Below are 22,994 nucleotides of genomic sequence, written 5' to 3' on the forward strand. Positions count from 1 at the left end.
GTCCCACTATAATAGCAACTAGTTCCCCTTTATCAATACACCGATATCATATTGTCCTTATCAGAAAAATAATAAAATACGTTTATCAAATCAGATTGTAAATAAAATATTTTGTGGTATTTTATTATTTAAACGTTGTTATTTATTTATAATTTTTAGTTACTGTTATATTTATATATGGAAAGAAGTGTTCTTTAACTTGATTGTCTTGTCTGGTCTGTGCGTAGTAAGTATTTATTTTTATATTTACTTTCTTACATAAATGTTGATTGGGGACAATTGTAACAGTTAAACGGGGACAAATGTAACATTTTATTATTGTTTATTAAATTTATATTTGTAAGAATAAGTTATTCATTATTCTTTGTTATAGGTAATAGCCATGCCACGAATAAGACAAAGAACAACAAATAGAGGCACTGATAGTGAAACCTTAAAGAGAGCTGCAGAAATCTGTATAAACGAAAATAAATCTGAAAGATCAGTTGCAAATCAATTTGAAATTTGTCATGTAAGTTTAAATCGCTACATAAAAAAATTGAAAGCTCACCGTGATTCTGGTGGTCCTCTACCTGAATGTGGTTATCACCCTCACACCCGAGTATTTAACAATTTACAAGAGGTCATGTTAACAAATTATCTAAAAAATTGTGCTGACATGTACTTTGGTTTGAGCACCAAAGATGTGAAAAAACTCGCTTATGAATTTGCATTAAAATTAGATTTAAAAATACCACCTAGTTGGACCAAACATGAATTTGCAGGTGATGATTGGTTTTCTAGTTTTTTAAAACGCAACAATACATTATCCATAAGAAAACCAGAGGCTACAAGTTTAGCTAGGGCAATGAACTTCAACCCAGTAAATGTTAAAAAATTTATGGATAAATATGATTCAGTTCTTATCAAATATAAGTTGGAAGCACATCAGATATATAACTTAGATGAAACTGGGATAACTACTGTGCAAAACCCTGGTAAAATAGTAGCACAAAAAGGAAAAAAACAAGTAGGAGCAATAACATCATCCGAACGTGGAACATTGGTTACAATGTGCTTAGCAGTAAGTGCTCTAGGCAATACTATACCACCTATGTTTATTTTTCCGAGAGTGAATTATAAACATCATTTTATTAGAGGAGGACCACCAGGGTGTATAGGCACATCAAATAAATCAGGGTGGATGCAAGGAGACCAATTCTTAGAATTTATGCAACATTTTGTCAACCATGTAAGACCCACACCAGAAAAAAAGGTGCTGATACTTCTAGATAACCACGAATCACATTTATATCTACCAGTAATTGATTATTGTAGAGAAAATGGTATTGTGTTGCTTTCATTCCCCCCTCACTGCTCCCACAAACTTCAACCTTTAGACAGGTCAGTGTTTGGTCCATTCAAAAAATTAATTAACCAAGAAATGGATTCTTGGATGAAGAGCAACCCTGGGAAAAGATTTACTATATATGATTTACCCTCTGTTACTACTAATGCCCTTGTAAACGCAGCTACACCAAAAAATATTATTAATGGTTTTTCTGTGTCTGGTGTATGGCCATTCAATAGAAATGTGTTTAATGACGATGAATATGCGCCATCAACTGTTACAAACATTGTTTTAAATAGTACAGATAATATGCAACCTAATGAAACACCTATTAACACAGAAACAGTTATAACAAACATAATAACTGAAACATTAAGTCAAGAACCAATAACTATATCACCTGAAAGTATTAGACCTTATCCTAAATCTCAATTAGCACAAAAAATGGCAAGAAAGGGTGGGAGAAAAAAAGGAACAACTAAAATACTAACAGACACACCAGAAAAAAATGAAATTGAACAAAATGCTAACAAAAAAAATAAAATTGCTAAACGCAAACTATTGTATACAGAGGCTAGAAAAATTAAACAAACATCCAAAGCCACAAAAAAAAAGAAAAATAAGATAGTTGATGAAAGTGATGAAGATGATGATGCTTTTTGTATGATTTGCTCAGAACTCTATTCAAAAAGTAAAAGTGGAGAGTCATGGATTCAATGTCATAAGTGCAAACTTTGGTCTCACGAAGCTTGTACTAAAAATGACTTTACTGTATTTTATATTTGTGATAATTGTGAGGCTGATGATATTTAACTATTAATGTTGTAACATTGAGACTGATATTGTTTTAATTAGTTATTTTAAGAGTTATAATATTTCATTATTTTAATTTTATTACTAAAGTATGTTTTACTACTATTTTTAAATTTTTATATTTAGTTATAAAGGCTCAAACTATAAAAATGTTATAACTTGTTGTTTATTATTATATAAGGTATGTTCTACCACTGTTTTTTAATATTAATATTTAGTTATAAAGGCTCAAACTATAAAAATGTTATAACTTGTTGTTTATTATTATATTAGGTATGTTCTACCACTGTTTTTTAATATTAATATTTAGTTATAAAGGCTCAAACTATAAAAATGTTATAATTTGTTGTTTATTATTATATTAGGTATGTTCTACCACTGTTTTTTAAATATTTATATTTAGTTATAAAGGCTTAAACTATTAAAAAACTAATTTTGATTAATATATTATGTATGTGTTAATTGTGTTACATTTGTCCCCTACTACTGTTACATTTGACCCAGAACCGGGTACAATTGTTACATCTTTTTTTTTTTTTTAGATCAGATTTTACAGATTCACTTATGGAAGTTAATGTTCAATTTACACATATTTCTTAAGATTACAAGTTACTGAATCATTTTAGTGCAAAATCAATGCTAGAAAGTTTAAATTTTCCTATAAATAAATAATAGTATGGGAAATGTTACAATTGTACCCGGTCTTCCTTACCTTATGAATATCTGGGACAATATATTCTGTAAGTATCATTAATAAAATATCCAACGAATATTGTCCATAAATCAGATATTTGATATCTTATTTCTGATATTTAATAGATACACCTTACATATGTGATTTAAGATAAACATTTTTAGATATCAAGTAAATATTAATTATAACATGTACAGCAAATATCGTGAAAAAAATATCTAATTCACATTGCGTGAAAATCATGTTTTTGATATCAGAATCTTGATATTGTGAAGTTATCATACCGATATATAAACACGTACATTGATTTTCAGTTATCTTTACGATATTGTATGTATATTAACTATCGAATGTACAAAAAATTATATAAACTGAATATCAAATATATATCAATACATCACATTTGCTATATGGGAATAATAATTATTATTATTAAATAATTGCATTATTAATTTAAAAAAATATTATATTCTGTGCATAAGTAACAGCACACCGACCGATAACGTGACTATTATACATTAAGTTTCGTCTCGGCGCTCGGACCTCTCACTCGTATTATATATTACAAAATAATTAAATTGTCCCGAGATATCAAAGTAAAACGTACTTCGAAAAAATAATTGAAATCCTCAAAAAATCTACTTCGGAGAAGTAAAAAAGGCTTTCTGTGCGTAAGTTGAAGAGATTGGGAGAAAAGATAGAACTTTGGTGTTAATAAAGATGTGAAATCAATCTCAAAGTTCTGTGCCAAAAAGGGCCATGGTTGAAAAAATAGAATTTGGAGCTTATTAAAGAAGTGAAATCAATACCCAAATTATGTGCCTCAACTTGAAAAAATATCTTATTCAAAAAAATGTCAAGATGTTCAACTGTACAAACATTGAAAAAAATATTAGCACAGAACGGCGTACAATAATAATGTTGACTTGTTTAGTTGTTTACGAGTTTAATTGTCTGACTAGAACTTTAGTTGATTATCTGTAATTCACGCCGTTCATCTGTGCTAATATTTTTTTTCAATGTTTGTACAGTTGAACATCTTGACATTTTTTTGAATAAGATATTTTTTCAAGTTGAGGCACATAATTTGGGTATTGATTTCACTTCTTTAATAAGCTCCAAATTCTATTTTTTCAACCGTGGCCCTTTTTGGCACAGAACTTTGAGATTGATTTCACATCTTTATTAACACCAAAGTTCTATCTTTTCTCCCAATCTCTTCAACTTACGCACAGAAAGCCTTTTTTACTTCTCCGAAGTAGATTTTTTGAGGATATTATATATAATAGGTATTTCCATTTAATTTGTCGGTCTACATAATAAATAAATTTTATTATAGTTTTATATTTTACATATTCTCTATGTAAATTGTATGATATTTTAAAGTACCTATATTATAGAATTTATTATTATAAACTTCTTATGATTTACGATATAATATAAAATACTTTATCATGGTTAAATATATTTAATATAAAATATATCTAGCCATGTACATTATAATATTATATTAATATGATGAATACCGTCGTTTATTATTGACTATTGTCTATTATTGTGGTTACTTTGCTTCCTCCAGGGTAAAATAATATGATGATAATATTCATTTTTGTCAAACTTTCACTCTCTCTAGTCTACTTTTTCGTACAAACGTCGACATTATATAGCAAATGTTCATTTACTAGATTCAATATAATTCATATATAGACAATAGACATATTATAGTATTATAGTTAAGGCCCGGATTTATATATGCATTTGCATATTTTTTTTTAACAGTCCAAAAAGTAGCTAGATAAGCTACAAATTTGAATCTTAAACTAATGTGTTGATGTGCAAAATTAAATGTTGCATATTTTTGCATATTTAGACCATTTTAAATTTGTATGCATATTTTAGCATTTTTCTTAAATAAAATGCATATTTACAAAAAAAAAGAATATTAAGTTATATTAATACTAATAGGTACTTAACACTATGTCCTATATGTAAATCCCGCGAATGTGGAGAGAAAAAAATCATTACAATTTACAATTACATATACTAACGCTATACTTCACTATAACTAAATAAAGTTTAATTTAGGTACCACTACGATTTATTGTCGATAATGATCTCGATAATGAAAAACTATATAGTAATAATGGACTGATGGACCATTTTTTATTTAGATACAGTTAAATTATTTCAACTAGGCATTTAATGCATTTTTTTGTTCCATATTACATAATTATTTATTGAATTATATACATTTTTAAACTAAATAAATTTAATTAACATGCATTTTTGTTTACATATTTTTGCATATTTTAAGTTCATATTTGAATGAAAATCAGTGCATAAATGCATGCATATTTTGCACATTTTTAGTGCATATAATTCCGGGCCCTAATTATAGTATATACCTATATTATAATGTTATAGTTATAATATTGGAGTGAATTGTCAAACTTTTAGATAAAATAATATTAACTGCTTTGCTAAAACGTTGACGATAGTTTACTATTTTATTATTTTTATATTGAAAATTATAATAAATATATATGTATAATATATTATTACTAAAAATATAAATTGTTTATGAATAGCATAAAACCAGTCAAAACAATAATAATAAAGAAAACGCAAATATTCATCTGAACACAAGTACCTATATTGAAGTATATTTTTTTAGAAATCCTGTACACATAAAACCTAGATTAGCCTACATTATCATGCATATTATTCATCTCTTTCTGCTCAGAATCAAAAATTCAAACATGTTTACTTTTTTTAGTCTACTACATAATGATAATTATACCGATAAGAATTTAAATTGAAATAATAATTATATTTTCTTTATTATATAATTTATTTTACTATCAACTTATTTAAGTCTTCCCAGATAGATATGCCAGTATATTAATATGAACTAGGTATTATATTTTACGCGGTGGCATTGTCAGAAATTTTCCAATGTGGGTGGAGTTTGGATGATGACTTCTAGAACAATATATATGTAGGGGGCTCTGGGCGGTATAGTGGCAGATACGCATCCTAATTATTATGATTTATGATATTTAATATATTATAAATACGGTCAATTATGATGGGGGGGGGGGGTTTAAACACCAAGAACCCTCCCTGTGAGTACACCCATGATTTTAATATAAATATAATTATATTATACCTTATTTACCTATTATAATATAAACACAAACACTTCATTTACTTATAATAAATTATTATTATTATAGGTAAGTAATATTTACGGTTATCAAATTTGAAAATATTTTTAAAATATATTTAAACTTAAGTTAGAAAATATTTTTAACTTAATATTCTATAAAAATATAAAAAGTATCTTATAAATATATTTTCAGAATGATCATTTTAAAATATTTTTAAAATATGAATCTTCAATAAAAAAATATAAATTACGCAAATGGTTTTTTTAAATACATTTAAAAAATATAATATTACGAAATATTTTCTTCGTGATCATGAGAGAATATTTTGTAAATATTGTCATATTCTGATTGCTGTGTGGGAATACACTCCTACCTACCAAATGAGGCTTAATTTGTGCATAATAAGTGGTTTTTGCACATAAATGGTTCTTTTTTTTTATACACCATTACTTCTAATACTTCTTTGCACTTCTGTGCACTTCTGTTATATAACCTATACTTCTAAGTAGGTTCACAATATTTATACACCTACTTAAAATCCCCTGTTCAATATCCACTTCACTGATAGCATAATATGATGTTCAAATCAGTTTATTAAAATAATAATCTGTATTGAATTTTTTTAGAAGCAAAAAGAAAAACCAGAAGTTTTCAAGACATGTCAAATTCGGATATCGAAATGCCAATAAAAATATATTTAGCCGGAGCAGCGTTTAGGAAAAAAAAATGATGTATGTGTATGTTTTATTAAAAATTGTAATCTACTATATAAAGGCAATAATTATGTTATATTTTCTATTATGTTTAAAAAAATGTATAAAAAGGTAATAAGAAATACCTGAAATTAAAAGAATTCTTAGTTAAAAAATTTGAAAATGTATTGAATTTATTTATCCTAAACTGTTCAATAATCAATAATACATAACAAAATACATGGGAAATTTATGTATGTTTATATTCATAAACAAGCTGGTGTATAATTGATATATTTATATACCAGCTACAATAATATCTAACCAATAACTATTAATATTATAATTGAATTGGCACCTCAAACAATATAGTAAAAACTATATAATAATGTATATCACTGTATTACATTATCTATTAGTCGTTTATAACTCAATAACTTAATAACTCCACACAAAAATAGTTGGGTAAATAATATTATACATTTTTACACTTAATTCATTTAATTTACATATAATATATTTACTTGCTGAAATACAATTAAATATATATACATATTTATATTGTACAACTACAAACTATTTTAAACATTGTGACATAATGAAATCACAACAGCTTGATTATTAACAAGCTGAGAGAAAAAACATTTATATTTTACAGTGTTTAATACAATATTATAAGGATTTTATATATGATTGGTATTAATTAAATAAATGCCAACATGTCTACTGGGCACTGGCTTTATAAATAAATCATTTATGGTTAATATTTTTACAACAGCTAATTGTATAGTATTATCAATTTTTGAATTTGGTTTAAATATATTTTGTATTATTGCAATACTACCATCATCTAAGATAATACATTTATCCTTCGGATTATTACAGCTAAGAACATAATTATTAGAATTTAATGTAATTTGGTTATAACAAATAGTCCCAAAATTTGAAATATTTTCATTTATCTTAAAAGATTTAATTAAATTATCCTCATCATAAGTTGAAACTACAATCAGTTCTTCTCTTTCAGATGCAGTTATTTTATTTTGAATTTCTGATAGTGGGTATCTACAACACTTCATACATTTCTTTAGTATCTGAAGATAGTTTTCATATTTAAATGAACTATAATTATCCAAAGATCCATGCAAATGTGCAAAATATGGTAAGTGGATTAAACTGTGGACATTATAGTTAATAAATTGGGGACCATAAAGAGATGAATAGTTTTCAACAAATTGTCTTAAAAGCTTTAATGCTGAATTATTATTTTCATTACTAATATGATTTGAGCATAATATTCGAATCGATACAACTAATAGAAGAAAGTGTTCATAAAATTCTTTTTTTAAATTCGACTTCAATACAATAACCCCTGTATACAGAAGAATTTCTCGAAATTCTGTAGCTTTCCAATATTCAAGATCGTCAAGGGATCTTGGCAGGCGAGCAAATTCAGAAGGTACTAACTTTCTTAAATTGAATAAAGATTGAGAAATATTAGATTTTTTTTTCTTCTATAATTCTAACTGGTTTTTTCCCTCGTATCCAAAACTCAAGAAGGCGTTTCATTACCCCTTGACAAACACAATGCATGTAATCGAGGACAACTGTGCTTGTCACATCTATAGGAAGTTCTATTAAAGGACTAACACCAACTTTATGATACTCGGGATTAGATTTAGACCTAAATGAATCATAACTACGTAACGGAGCAGATAAACTTAAAAAACATACTCTTTTTTCTATATAATCTCCTTCTACTTCACATGAATTACAAGAAAAATACCCATTATGGTTCTTAGCATTTAATAAGAACGATTTCGCTGGCGCGTCAGCCACAATATGAACAATTTCAAAGTTTATTTGTTTATTTTCAATTTTAATACCACAAGTTAATAAGTTTTGTAGCTCAATTATAAATGGTCTAAAAAATTCATTTACATTCCCAGGTTTGCTTTTATAACTATGGTAAATACCAACGGGAAAAATCTTTTTTACAAAAATAGGTAAATTAATAAATGATATTAAAATAGGCCAAAACTGAGTTTTTGAACTTTTTGCTAGGGGTAGGCCATTAATATTAAAACTTAATTTAATTGTTATGTTATTAGGAATATGTTTTATCTGTTTAACTAAATGTGGTTTAATTATATTTAATATACCTATATCTAGATATGAACCATTTTGGATTTCAGTGATAGGATGATTAGCCTTATGTCCATCATGTATAATAGTTCTAATATCCTTTGGAACCTTCAAACCAATACTACGTAGAATGGATAATATTTCGTTGGCACTTCCATGAGATACATTAAAATGTACTGCCCACTTACGAAGTCTTTTTATTAAGTCTTGATTTGAATCTTCATTAGTAACATTTTCTCTTTCAAAAATTGGGTGAACTTTTTTTGAAATATCCTAAAACAATATAGTCAAATTTATTAATAATATGTAGAAAAAATAAACTTTATCAATACTAACATTATAACATGCACTTGACATTATAGGTAACATAATTTCTTCTTGTAAATGTTGATTTAATAATGGTTCCAAACTTATTCCTGCATTGGTTGGCATTACATTGTTGTGCTCAATGGAAGGTTTTATTACTTCTATTGAATCAAATGTTTGATTAAAAATCTAAAGAAAAATTTCACGTTTTAGATCAAATTATTAACTTTCGAACAAAAATATTTGAAAATTCAATAGGGTTACAATGGATTTAAGAATTTTATCATAATTATTTCTTACTTCAAGTTCATTCTTAAGTCGCCTTTTAAATTGTCTATTAGATATGGATCCAATATTTTTAACTCTTCTACAAGATGTTATAGACCCTAAAGAAAAAATTGAATATCAGTATTTATTCAAAACAAAAATAAAATGAATCATAAAAAAATGTAGAGATTGGTAATGCAACAAATTATAATAAAACAACTCATTTTATTGTGTATAAAATAAAATATTAAACTTCCGAACTACTTGGTTGGAAAAACTACAAAATGTCAATTTTTACAGGTTGATACAATTTAAAGTTAGGTTGAAACTATTATTATTGTAAATGTTCAGATTGTTTTTCTCTGTCAAATCTAGTTTTTGCGGTTCTAAACCAACACTGGACATCTAATTCAAAGTTAGAATCTGAATATTGGAAATATTGATTTTTGATTACACCTATTAAAAAAATGTTTTTTCAGTACACAATTCTATAGCACAAAAATAACACTACACACTTTTCATTATAGCAATAATTGTTAACTCCTGAATTCTGAACTTTGTTACGTCTTTCTCAAAAGCTCTTCCGGTCCACGAACATTCAATTGCCAATTTATTAGTAAATAGCTTGGAGAGAATTCTCCTGATATTATTTTTTGCATCAACACCACCGACAGAGCAAAGCATCTTTTGCTATGAAATATAAGTTATGAATACAAGAAAAACAGAAATAAATAAAAAATAAGATTATCTGATTTTTCTACTTTTTTTCTACTTACAAATTTTTCATTCATATCGCTATCTGAATTTAATTTATTTTCACATTCCAAAACGCTCACTTTGGAAGTAAAGGGAAACTGATCTATGAATTGTTTATCTGGAATGTTTGACAAAACTGGTACCATTTGAGAAGTTTGTGTTGCTACTTCAGTTCTTAAGCTACTAATTTGATTCAGCATACGTTCGTTCATTAAGCGAATAGTTATTATCTCATCCAGAATCTTTTTTAAAATACTTTGCTGATTTTCTGTTATACAATACCAATTAAAATTATTTATTTATATCAGGGTATTTTCCTATTTTGGTGATAGCAATTTAGCATAGAGTAATTTTCTCAAACTTTTTTGTATAGTGACCCACAAATTATAACATAGGTACATAATTATTAAAATACACTATTACTCAGTTCTAATACTATGGTCTATGCATAGTCTGCAATCAAGATGAACAGAAATCTATTTTTTTATTGATGTCCACCCAAAATTTTTAAATAAAATTTACTTAATGTACTTAAAGTCCAAAAAACCTGGAAAATATTTTTAGAGTATGTTTTAATTAAGTACATTCATACAAATATACAGTACTATATTTTTTTTCAATATTTTTTAAGTCTGAAGTTGCAAAAAGAATTTAAACTATGGTTTTTGAGAAATGTTAGTTAACTGGTCCAAGTTGTAGCACCATAAATACAACTTAGGTAAAATAAAATATTTAAGGTATATGAATAATGGATAATATGCAGTATATGGGTAAACTTTTACCAAAAAAATTGGATATGTATAATGAAAAGAGTAAAATATATGCGAGTTTGAAGTTTAAAACCACCCTAGGTATTTAATGATAAAAAGTTAGTAATAATTATTAGTTACTAGTTTATCAAATAATCACTTATATAGTTATAAATTATAATTGATTTTTGTTTTACCTTCATAATATGTTCTTGAACTTGTGTTGGCATCATTTGAAGATATTAAGGGTTGTGACTGTTGTGAGGTGCTAAAATCATTTTGATATCCTTCAAAATTAGGAATCTGTTTATAATAATAAATAACATTTTACAATAATAAGTAATAACATATTTTGTTACATAAATTAGGCATAATTTGTTTATATTTATTAATTAATTACCTGTTCTAAAATGGACGTTTCTGCCGAATGTTGATTTGTCATTATTGACATACCTGTATATATCGGAGTTGTAGATAATTGCGGTGCACAGTCTATAAAAGCAGCCATATCGTGCGAACCAATCAATAAACTATTTGATACAGCTGGAGCAATAACAAAACCATTATCTAAATACAAAAATTTAAATTAAATATTAATTATTAGATACCTATTGAAATGCTTTTTGTATAGTTTTTTTCAGAATCAATGTAAATAATAATAATATGCAACATTTAAAAAAATAAAATGCTATTATTCACCATACCTTCATCATCTGTACTGTCAATCTCTGGAGTAGTGCATCTTTTTTTTGCTACTGGTTGTTCTTCATTATCAGATGTCACTACTCAAAAATGCCATGCTTTACCAAAGTTTTCTAGTAGTTAAACATTGCACTAATTAGTTTATATTTTTACTTTGTTTACTTATTAAAATACTGTAAATTAAATATGGTTTTTATTCTTACCGTAAGTTTTGTTACCGCCAAGTATCTTAATTTCATACCGTGTCCAAGAATTTTTCGGTTTCACAGCTTTCTTCAGATCATCGCTAGTCACAGATCTTATTGGTGGCCATTTACAAAATTTGATAGTGCTAGTGATCAACTTTTCTGTATTATTTTCCACCAGCCAATTTATGGGAAGAACACTATAGTCTTTAGTGTCTATGAATTTTGCTACGACCCATTTCATAGGCCAATTCTGGAATTTCATTATAATAAGTTATGATTGACAATAAAATAATGTAAAGCAAAAAACTCGATAACATGGCGTAACGTAGGCGTAAGCTCTAGCCCTCTAGGTAAAAATTACTCATCAGTGGAGTGCCAGCCAACCATTTGAACATGCCGTAGTTATAATAGACATAGGTGATAGGTAGCTTATAAATAATAATGAAATATGAAAGAGGCCTTACCTTTTTATTCACATCGGCCATAGTATTCGAAAATGTAATTGTTTATGCGATTATTTAATCGTAATAACTAATAACTTTAAGTAATGACGATTCAAAACACTTTATATAAAACAATCAAACAAATCGACGTCGTCGTTAACAGTTTTATTCTCACCAGTTAAGACTATAACCACAGTTTAACGTAATAAAATATTAAACAAATATTAAGTAATTAGGTATAACGATGGTGGAGAACTGGAGACAGCGAAAAAGCAGGACTGCAAGAGTCAGAATGGCGGGACCGCGGATTATGCGACAGCGTGCAATGACAAAATATGACGATGCCGCCCGCCAGTCGCTGATAGCCGCTGTATTCCACGAATTACGGGTTTACTAATATTTATTTTTAGATATAATACGATTAAAAATTACCCATCGTTATCGGATCGCCTGGAACTTGTGTTTTTCTGAAATATTCCCGTGACATATTGGGAACCATTATACATATATTTTATAACATTTTTATAAAACCATAAATGTAGGTCTGCGGGGAATGTTTCATTGTAATGTTTACATTGGAACTTAAAATGTATAGAACTCATGTTTTTCTGGAACATAACAAACACTTTCAGTGAATGTACCATTCTTATGTTAATATTGGAACTAAAAATGTATATTCCTGTAATATTTGTAACAGTTTCTTGCACGGTGGGTACGTTTGTAATTTTATTATAATGTTATAATATTGTTATTTTGCTACCTGGGTATAAAGGCAACTCGTATAAAATAGAAACACCGCATAAAAGTGGTCCAAAAGCAAAAAAAATATAGAAAATCAAAAAACTAATAGCCACGTTACCCAGAAGAGCGTTGTACGATTTCGAACTTATAAAAATCGCTCGCTTAATGAAAATACCTCATTTCATCGGAGTGTTTACCAGAGATAAGTTGTCTAAACGCCCTAAACGTCAAGAATCGGCGATTGTTAACTTGGACGCTGAAAGTGGTACAGGAACGCATTGGGGGGTAGCGTATAAAAAAATCGGAAAAAAAGTCAAATACTTTGATAGCTTTGGGAATTTACCACCTCCAATTGAAGTACAACAATATTTTCACGGATGCGACATACATTTCAATTACAGCAGAGAGCAGAAATATAATACTACAAACTGCGGACACTTGTCCGTTTATCATGTTCACATTAACGTTAAACGGAAACTCGAGCGAGTTGTCGTGTGAGATCTTTCCACCGTTGGAAGTAGAAAATACTGCCCAGATATGTCTTTTGAGTTTACAGACAAATAATTCTATACCAAACATAGAACCTGGTTGCAATACTATCGGATTTCGTAATATAATCAATAATAACGATAACGTTATTATACCTACAGGCACTTATGAGTTGGATCAGTTAGAGTCTGTTATACAAAACATGATGCCTGGCTATGTCAGATTTTTTGAGTTAAAAGCAAACAGCAGAACATTAAAGTGTAGTATATCGTGTAGTCATGAAGTCGATTTAGAGGTTGAGAATAGCATAGCGAAATTGTTAGGTTTTAGAAATGTGCTATACACTACTCACGAATCTGAAAATATTGTCAACATAATGAAAATAAACTGTATAAAAGTAGAGTGAATTTAATCACCGGCTCATTCTGTGACGGAGAACCGAGCCAAATCATACACGAGCTTTATCCTACTGTACCTGCGGGATATAAAATCGTTGAGGTACCTAGGCATCCAGTTTTTTTACAGTCTCAATACGACTTCAATAACTAAAGTGAATATCGCCCTAAAATATCAGAACGATTGTCTGATTAATCTAGGCGGTTACTGTTCGTTTACAAATAACCCGTGGATATGGCACTCAAATTTAATATAAAAAGAGCTACAATCAAAAAACCTGTCAGTATACCACCCACCATTAAGAAATCAACATCTAAGCCGAAAAATATCAAGCTCACGAAAAATAATTTAAATTTTCTTCGTTCTTTACAATGATGGATGAGTCATATTTAGACGTGACGGCCGACTATGTCGACGATTGTAAAATAGCTCAAAAGAGTTACCATTCGTTCACGCCGTATTCAAGCTCAGCTCTATCATACAATGAGAAAATTAGAATTAATGTTCAAGACATGGATTCTTACACTTTGCCGTGCGAGAGTTATATTTTCATCGAGGGTAAAGTTAACAAACCGGCAGATGCAGCGGGGGAAGTTCGTTTTTCAAATAACGGATTGGCATTTTTATTCTCCGAGATGCGATATGAAATAAACGGAATAGAAATATAAAAATTGAAATCACCTGGAGTGTCATCATGTTTGAAAGTATACTGCTCGTACACTCCAAACGATTTGAATGCGCTAGAGTACGTGGCTTGGGACTCGGCAATGGATAGTGAAGATAACAACAATTTTATGACCAATAATATATTTTCCGGGTGTATTCCTCTAAAACTGTTTTCGGATTTTGTGAAGATTACAAAAAAATATTACTCAATTGCAATCAGAAACTGATTTTAAATCGCGCATCTACCGACCTTGATGCGATACATGTTGTGGGCGAAGGCGCAACCGCTGCCGTCGATAAAAATAAAAAAATTACAATTGAACTGACTAAGGTGACTTGGAAGATGCCTATTATCAAAGTCAGTGATAAAGAAAAATTAAAGTTATTGAAAGTATTAGATTCTCATAAAACACAGTCGTGCGCGTTCAGGACCTGGGATCTATGCGAATATCCGGTGCTCCCTAGAAACACATCTCATTCGTGGACTGTTAAGTCTAGCAGCTTACTGGAAAAACCAAGGTTTGTTTTGTTTGGATTACAAACAAGTAGAAAAAACTATATCGAAACCGACGCTGGGCGGTTTCATCACTGTCAACTAAAAAATCTTAAGGTGCACTTAAATTCCGAGGTGTATCCATATGAAGACTTTCGAGCTGATTTTAAAAATAATACCACTAGCATACTCTACAAAGCTTATACAGACTTTCAAAAATCGTATTACGAAAGAGATTATTGCGAACCATTGTTATCAAAACATATTTTTCAAAACTATGTGCCAATCGTCGTTGTTGAATTGTCGTACCAAAATGATAACGTGAAATCATCGACCGTGGACCTACGAATAGACTTTGAAACGGACACAGTTATTCCAGAAAAAACTGCAGCTTATTCTTTAATACTACATGACCAGATTATAACTTACAATCCGTTTAGTGGAGATGTTAGAAAATTATAAACCTTGTAAATATCTTATAATTATTTTTATACCTTGGAAAAATTTTATACCTTGTTTTTAAATATAAATTGTAAAAACTTAATCTAGTAAATAAAAAAACTTGTTTAAGTACCACGCTTGTTTTTATTTTACACAAAAATTATTTAAACAATAATTATTCAAACAGCTTGCGTTTTGCGCTCCGCTTGGTTGATTTTTTTTTGTCAACTTTTGACCCGTGAAGCCGAGAAGAGATGGCGAGTGGTTGAAAGACGTCGGACCGTCGTTCTCATCAACTGCGAGGCTCGTCGTCGGAGATTTTATATGGTTATTGTACCATAGGGGGTGCTGCTTAAAATTGTCCGAATCATGTTCTTTAGAATGATTATCTATGATCACCGGTGGTAAGCTGCAAGGATCATCAATAGGCTACACAAATAATAATTTGTTAATATATATATATATTTATTTATTTTGAAAATTAAATGTTACCAATGACTTTGTTGGTGCCCATGTCGCCTGTGTAAGGTTGATTTGCCTTAAAAAATCATCTATACCACGATCCTCGTCAGCTGCCTATAAAATTAAAACACTTAAATTATTTCAATATATATTTATATAAGTTATAAATTAGCTGTGCCTGCAAAGGGTCGAAATCATTGTCATCATACATTGGAGACATACTCGAGTATTGAGGCGGCGACAATGGTGATATGAGCCTCATTTCGGATTCGGTGAATAACTATAAAATAATAATTATACATTAAATATTTTTAAAAGTGATATAATATATAGATTTACCTCTGGCGACATTTCCCCGCTCCATCGTTACGTCCAATGTTCGGCTAATTGAGATGAAACATACATCTTAAGTTGACTGATGAAATTTACACAATTTTTTGGAAATTTTGAAATTACACTTTCGTCGCGTAGATTTTTGATAAATGTGACAATTTCTTCATGATTTTTCGGTGGTGAATCAACTTTGGTGAATTCAACATTGATATAGTTTAAAAACATTTCGAATTGTTTTAAGACAGCTGGTTGTGTCATAATTGATTTTCGTGTAATCGTTTCAAATATGCACTATTCCAAATACTGAAGTTGTATAAGGTCCTTCCGATTCAACAGTACTCTGCATCCGTCCTGAGTTTTTGATTTTATCACTATCACATTTTCTCCGCCATACACCATACTGGATATTTTATAAAGTTCGGTTTCCAAAAATAACGTGCGCTTATATGTTAGTGTCTGCTCCAATACGAATGACAGCATATTACCCATCAGTGTAAATATACGTTTTAGAAAATCTGGTGTTATTTTGACATGCCGCGATGGGGTTAAAAAATGCACAACGACCTGGAATTTTTCGTTCGGGTCAATACCGATATGCACAAACTTACGGTTCGCAAAATCCAGTGTGTAATATGTAGATTCGATAAGTTCGGTCGGTGGTGATGGAGGTACATAAGTAAAATTATTCTTGTACACTGCAGCCATGTTTCCAATTGAACTAGCCATGATTAAAATTATTTTTGAAAATAAAAACTCACTAAAAATGTTAAAGACTTGGAAAGAAAAAATACGTGCACAACGGTGTAACGCAGCAGACGGACTAAACGGCTCTTTCAGCCAGGAGTCTCTATAATAGGTGGGGGCATTTTTCAATTATAATGGTATAGCGGCGGTGGCAGCGGGATGCGGGAGGCGGTGGTGGCGGTGGCGATGGTGGTGGTGGCGGTGGTGGCGGGTTGCGGTGGCAGCGGGATGCGGAAGGCGGTGGTGGCGGCGGCGGTGGCAGTGGCGGGTGCGGGATGAGGCTCGGTTGGCTCAGTTGGTTCAGGGTTGAGGGTTGAGGGTTGAGGCTCAGTTGGCTCAGGTTTCAGAATCGGCTATTTCATACTACTAACTCATCGGTGATGAGTCATCACCCATAAATTTACGAAGTCACAAATGTCTAACAACGACAGGTGTGACTTTCCAAAAAACTTGTTTTTTCTCAACGACATGCTATAAATTGTATTATAATTATTTTGTATTTATTTTAATTTAGTTTAGTTTTAACAGTAGTAATTATAATTTAGTAGTTTAATTTAGTTTTAATATTTACCTATAGTTACAACTTTTATTTTTTTTATTTTGTTTTTCCCTTCATTTCCACTTATATTTGTCGAGGGATGCTTCATCGCGTGTTAATTTCATTTTGTGACCTCTTACGCATTTCGGTTCAGTGTGTAATGCACCGACACGTTGTAGCATTTCTATTAATCCTAATCCGTCATTGCGTATAGACAATTCTTTTAAGTCGTATAAATTTAAGTATGGGATACTCATTATGACTAATAATTACTGCAGTACTATAGTAAAATATTAAATTTATACAATTTATAAAGAAACGCTATCAATGGTACACAGTAAGTACGACACTGTTCAGTCTTTAACCATCATTTAAACATCATTTAACTTTTGTAATCTTATCTAAGTTGTTTTTGCTCAAAATATATTACTATCAATCTTAATAGATGTCGTTAAGATAAAATTAATACACGATATTTTCCATTTCAAACACGTTGTGTTGGAAGTAAACGTACCTACTTAAAAAAAAAAATAGTGGTGAAATTTGAAGTTTACCTTAGGTGATTTTACACAACAAGTCGAGGGATATATTTTCAATTTGCGGAGCGGATTATACATTGTTCACGATTTTATTTAATCGTGTAATCTACTTGAGGTGGTATTTCACAGCAAATCGAGGGATATTTTTGATTTAAATGTCCGAGCGAACGAGTGACCAAGCTTGGACTTCCGGTTCATGCGAAATGCATTTTTTTTTCTGGTATACTTGAATTTTAGCACGCAAGCGATTTTTTTTTGAAAAATTGAAACATGTATTTCAACACGAAAAGTTTTATTCTTCCAAACGAATGTCTACTATATACATTAAAGTTTAATGTCATGCGGAGGTAGCCACTGTATAGTAATACTTAATATGTTACTTTGACAGTCGGTTGAATCTGGTGACTGGTTAGGTTAAGTTAAGATCAAGGGCTGTTAAGTTAAGTTACCCGTCTGCCTGAATGGCAGGAATACCCTCCCTCCGCGACCCCGTAGGGGTCGCCAACCCCCTCCCGGTTAGGTTAGCTGTTTTAGCCCCGGGGGGTTTGGGGGCCGAGCCCCCATCTAACGAGAGTTTGGCGACCGGAGCCGGTAGGCGAAGGGAGCCACTATACTTGATAATTTTGTTATTTAACTGTTAGTTCCGTTTTCAAAAAAGAAAATATGTTAATAATAAATATCATTAAAATTGTAAGATCTTAGTTTAGTTTTTTTTTTTTAAAAGTGCAAAAAAAATTCCGGTGGAACGGGTATCGATCTCTCGATACCATGCTAATAAAAATGCGATGTTACCATTGCGCCATCATCGAACACTATTAGGCTTTTGGCATTTTAGGTATTTAAGGGCTATTATATTATGTTAAAACTTCAATTAGTTATAACTACGAAACTAACTTCGTGCGCCAAATTCTGATTACACTAACGTTTTTTTCAGCCAAAAAATGACTAAGTCCACCAAAAAAATTGCAAAAAAAAAGGGTGCCCAGTAAAGTAGAAATGTTCCTAAGATTGAACAAAGGTAACACTTTTAGTACTATCCACTATGGAATTTTATAAATTTACACTAATATTCAAATGTCGATAGTTCCATCAATTATTATGACATTAATGTAAACGACCCATCAAAATTCATTAAAAATTAAGCGGTGTCCGAATCATATTTCAAAAATAGGTTACTGTTTGAAAAAGTTACCTCTTGAACCTTACCATTCAAATAAAAAAATTTTTATACCAAATTAGTTTAGATTATTATAATATGATTCAAAAACGTTTCCAGATGTCATTTTTTCCTTATTTTAATAATTCATAGTGAAGAAATCTGTCATTCGATAGTATAAACTATTCGATAGAGCCCATCACTACGCTATACCCGCATGTGTTGTTTCCGTCTTACAAGTGTTTAACATAGCAAAATCTGTTTAGCGCGGGACAACTGTTCTCCCTCAATATTTATAATATAATTTTCAAAATTTCACAACGCATAGGTAATAACTTTATCTGTGTCATAGCGTCGTTATTTTTTTGATACCACAAATTTTAAGTAATTTAATGAAAAAATAAAAATAAATAAATTTTCTTAAGCTTATAACTTTAATTATATATATGTTATCAAAAAAATATTGACGCTATGACACAGATAAAGTTCTTACCTATGCGTTGTGAAATTTTGAAAATTCAATTATAAATATTGAGGGAGAACAGTTGTCTCGCGCTAAACAGATTTTGCTATGTTATACATTTGTAAGACGGAGACAACACATGCGGGTGTGACGTCTTCTTAATGTAAATACATATATTATAAATACATAGTAACTTATACGTAATATTGTATAATATATTGTACAACAAATAATTTTTGCTTATATTTATAATTTATTTTCTCTAATAAAAAAAAAATACTTAAGTATAATTTTACCTTAAATTATGTAAACACCAAAAGTTTCTTATTATTTACAGAAATCAGCTTTCAATCTAAAATTAATGTGTTTATAGCCATTTACAAAAAATGTATGTTTCAAAAAAAAATTTAGAAGTCCTTTTTTAACTGTTAACAATTCATGTAAGAATTGTATTACTATTATCATTGATTATAAATACTATAGATTGCTCACTGGCCGGTTTTTCGGTGGCGCGGTAATAATCGGGTGCCGCTACAAGGCGCTGCGGACGCGTGGATAGTTAGATCGGATAACGCTGTAAACGCTAGTAGTCACGTTATTTGGCCGATTGTAGGCAAACTGCGTAGCGTATTCAGGAGAGGCGCATCAGTTTATAATCGGCTCCCCATATAACCTTTATATTCAATTTACACGTCATTACAGTAGACAGTAGTACTGTAGGGCGTAGACGTAGAGTATAGTTCGACATTCGTGTACTGTACTCGAGATCCGTTAGGTTGTCAATGGTTTACTGGTTTACTCAAGGCTGGGCATTAACGAGTTAAAAAGTTAAAAATTAAATTCATTTTTACCTATTAACTTAACTTACTAGTTCACTGTTTTGATTAACTTAACTTTAACCTAACTCATTTATATCTCCGTTAACTTAAAATCAACTTCTAATTTTTAATTTTAGGTACCAACCAAGTTAATTTTGAATTTTCATGTTTTCTAAAATATATTTTAGTCTACCTATAACGGTTCGTCGATTTAAAATTCGTAGAATATTAGAAAATATTGTTGGAAAACAATTATATAGATAATAATATAATATTAATAAATGCATCTATATTCATAGATATGAATATATTACCTACTATACAAGTGATTTTAAAACCTTTTCAATGATTTTTTTTATAATTAACTTAACTTTAAACTTAATTGAGTAAAAAATATTTAACTTAAATTAATTGAGTTAAAAAAATCGTTAACTCACCCAGCTTTATATTAGTAATACAATGATATAGTATAATAGGTAATCAAAATTAACTTTAATTGACAGTTTATATTTTAACTGTATTCATTTTTAAACACTAGCTAGGTGATAAAGGTGACAAATAAAAAGTTTAAAATAATAAAATATCCACTGATTATCTGTATAAACAAAATAATATAATTAATTAATAATTGGTGAAATAAATATTAATTATAATATTATAATTAATAATCCAAATAAAAGTTCTTCTAGGATAAAAAAAAAAACATAAAAACTTGACTTTAATAAATAATGATTAATTGATAACATTTTATAATATTATACATCACACAAATAACAAATTATTTGATTGTTACTTATTTTGAAAAATGCGTAATTTTGCAACATTTTGGGCATGTTTTTTTAAATGTATATTACAATTCTCCCTCTTACATTGTTTGAAAATCAGTGTTCGAAAAAGTAGTTCAATTACATACAAATAATGAGCGTAGCATGTTGAGTCTTGTAAATCGGGATACCAATTATTGATTTTTTGAAGTGCTTTTTCTTTTAGTTTGCCTAAGACATTTTTTTCAGTTTTAATGTTTGTGTATTTTGTTGAAAAAATATTGAAACACATTTTTGAAATATTTAAAAGTTTTACAGATGGTGCTTTGAGACCCTGCATTTGCCCAACGTGGTCGTACGTCTTGTACATAACTAAAAGCTGTTGTTCGTTGTTCAATTCATGATTTGGTCTTATTAAATGTGATTGGCAATCTGTGCACATAAATTTGATTAAACATTTTTTTGCCAAGTATCCGGAAAAATAAACTTCTGAACAAGTTTCTAAAAGAGATTTATTTATCTGAGATTTATTTTGACTTGCAGATGAAGAATCTGTAGAATCGGAATCTATATCTGTAGTTTCACTTTCCGCGTCTTCATGTGGTTTAACTATTTCAATTGGAATATTTACTTCAATATCTTTTAAAACATCGACGTTGATAAACTCATCGGTATCCGGCTCACAGTTGCTACATGTCGTAGAACATTTCATTAAACTGAATGAACAGATATGTCCAAAACAGCAACGAAAGGTTCGGGCTGTAGGATTTTTATTGTATCTGTAAAAATATAAAAATATAGATAATACCATTGACTATATAATCAATGATTAAAAAACTCAGCCTAAAATATGTACCTACTGAACAGTTTAAATTGAAATGTGGGCGTACAAAATGTAGGTAAAATGTGGAAAAATAGTGCACTTTTTAAACTTTTTATTAAATTAAAATCATACAATTAGACGAAAAATTGGGTTTGTCATGAAATACGAGTAAGATATAAGAAATTTTTTTTGAATGGTTAAAATTCATATTTAGAATAAAATAAATTAAAAATGTGACATTGTGAAATGTCTGAAATTATTGAAATGATTATTTACATACCCATTTTTCTGACGCATTATTGAAAAAAAGTTTTCCAAAGCATCTTGAGTTAGCCGATTTGTTAGTAAAAAGAATCCTTTTTCCGGTTGATGATTAGTCATATCCAATTTTTCAGAACTATAAAGTTCGAGCAACGCAGTTATAGTCCAAACAATTCCTGTGAAACAAGGAGGTGTACTATTTTTTTTTGTTTTGTTACATATCTTCTCTGTTTTTTTAAAAATGGACCGAGCTGTTTCTAAGTTTTTAAAAACAGTTGAATTTTTTTCACACATTGGCTTTCTATTTGGATTTGGTTCAAATAAATGTTTACTATTACATGAATCGAACATATCATTAACTATATCAATAAATTCAGCTGTATTAATTGCAGTATTTGACTCAAGTTCCCCAGTCGATACGCATGTTTTAATTGCTGCTGAAACTGATTTGCTTAAAAATTGTACGGCTAATTTACAGGACATTTTTTGAAACGGATTTGGAGACAAGTGTGTTGGAGCTATTTTACACATAGCTTCGAACTGTATTTTTTTTGTCAATCTCATAAGTTTTTTGAATATCACCAAATGAAATAATTTTATCTCCAACTTTAA

At 29.5% G+C, this 22,994-nt stretch overlaps 3 protein-coding genes and 2 pseudogenes across 3 annotated transcripts in view; 1 reads left to right on the forward strand and 4 right to left on the reverse strand.

Annotated features, from left to right (window-relative positions):
* Positions 1-17,490, reverse strand: part of LOC149054653 (uncharacterized) — a 93,914-nt gene extending 76,424 nt beyond the window's left edge. The window contains exon 1 of the mRNA XM_089230223.1: positions 17,410-17,490. Within this exon, the coding sequence (XP_089086349.1) occupies positions 17,410-17,490 (81 nt within the window). The remainder of the gene's footprint in view (positions 1-17,409) is intronic.
* LOC149054664 (uncharacterized) lies at positions 96-2,797 on the forward strand. Its single transcript, XM_089230218.1, has 2 exons — positions 96-226; positions 374-2,797. Exon 2 carries the CDS (start codon positions 383-385, stop codon positions 2,141-2,143), a length of 1,761 nt encoding a protein of 586 aa, XP_089086344.1. The 5' UTR covers positions 96-226; positions 374-382; the 3' UTR covers positions 2,144-2,797.
* Positions 7,281-12,297, reverse strand: LOC149054665 (uncharacterized; annotated as a pseudogene).
* On the reverse strand, positions 15,657-17,002 carry LOC107171077 (uncharacterized; annotated as a pseudogene).
* Positions 17,491-21,256: 3,766 nt separating the features above from the next.
* Positions 21,257-22,555, reverse strand: LOC149054666 (uncharacterized). The gene is made up of 2 exons (XM_089230221.1): positions 22,402-22,555; positions 21,257-22,077 (listed from the first exon to the last, which is right to left on the reverse strand). The coding sequence occupies exons 1-2, from the start codon at positions 22,500-22,502 to the stop codon at positions 21,324-21,326; spliced, it is 855 nt and encodes a 284-aa protein (XP_089086347.1). The 5' UTR covers positions 22,503-22,555; the 3' UTR covers positions 21,257-21,323.
* Positions 22,556-22,994: the final 439 nt, after the last annotated feature.

The sequence above is a fragment of the Diuraphis noxia genome, unplaced genomic scaffold (assembly GCF_037042655.1).
Source record: "Diuraphis noxia isolate RWA-SAM2 unplaced genomic scaffold, SU_Dnox_SAM2 contig0006, whole genome shotgun sequence".
NCBI classification, from domain to species: Eukaryota; Metazoa; Arthropoda; class Insecta; order Hemiptera; family Aphididae; genus Diuraphis; species Diuraphis noxia.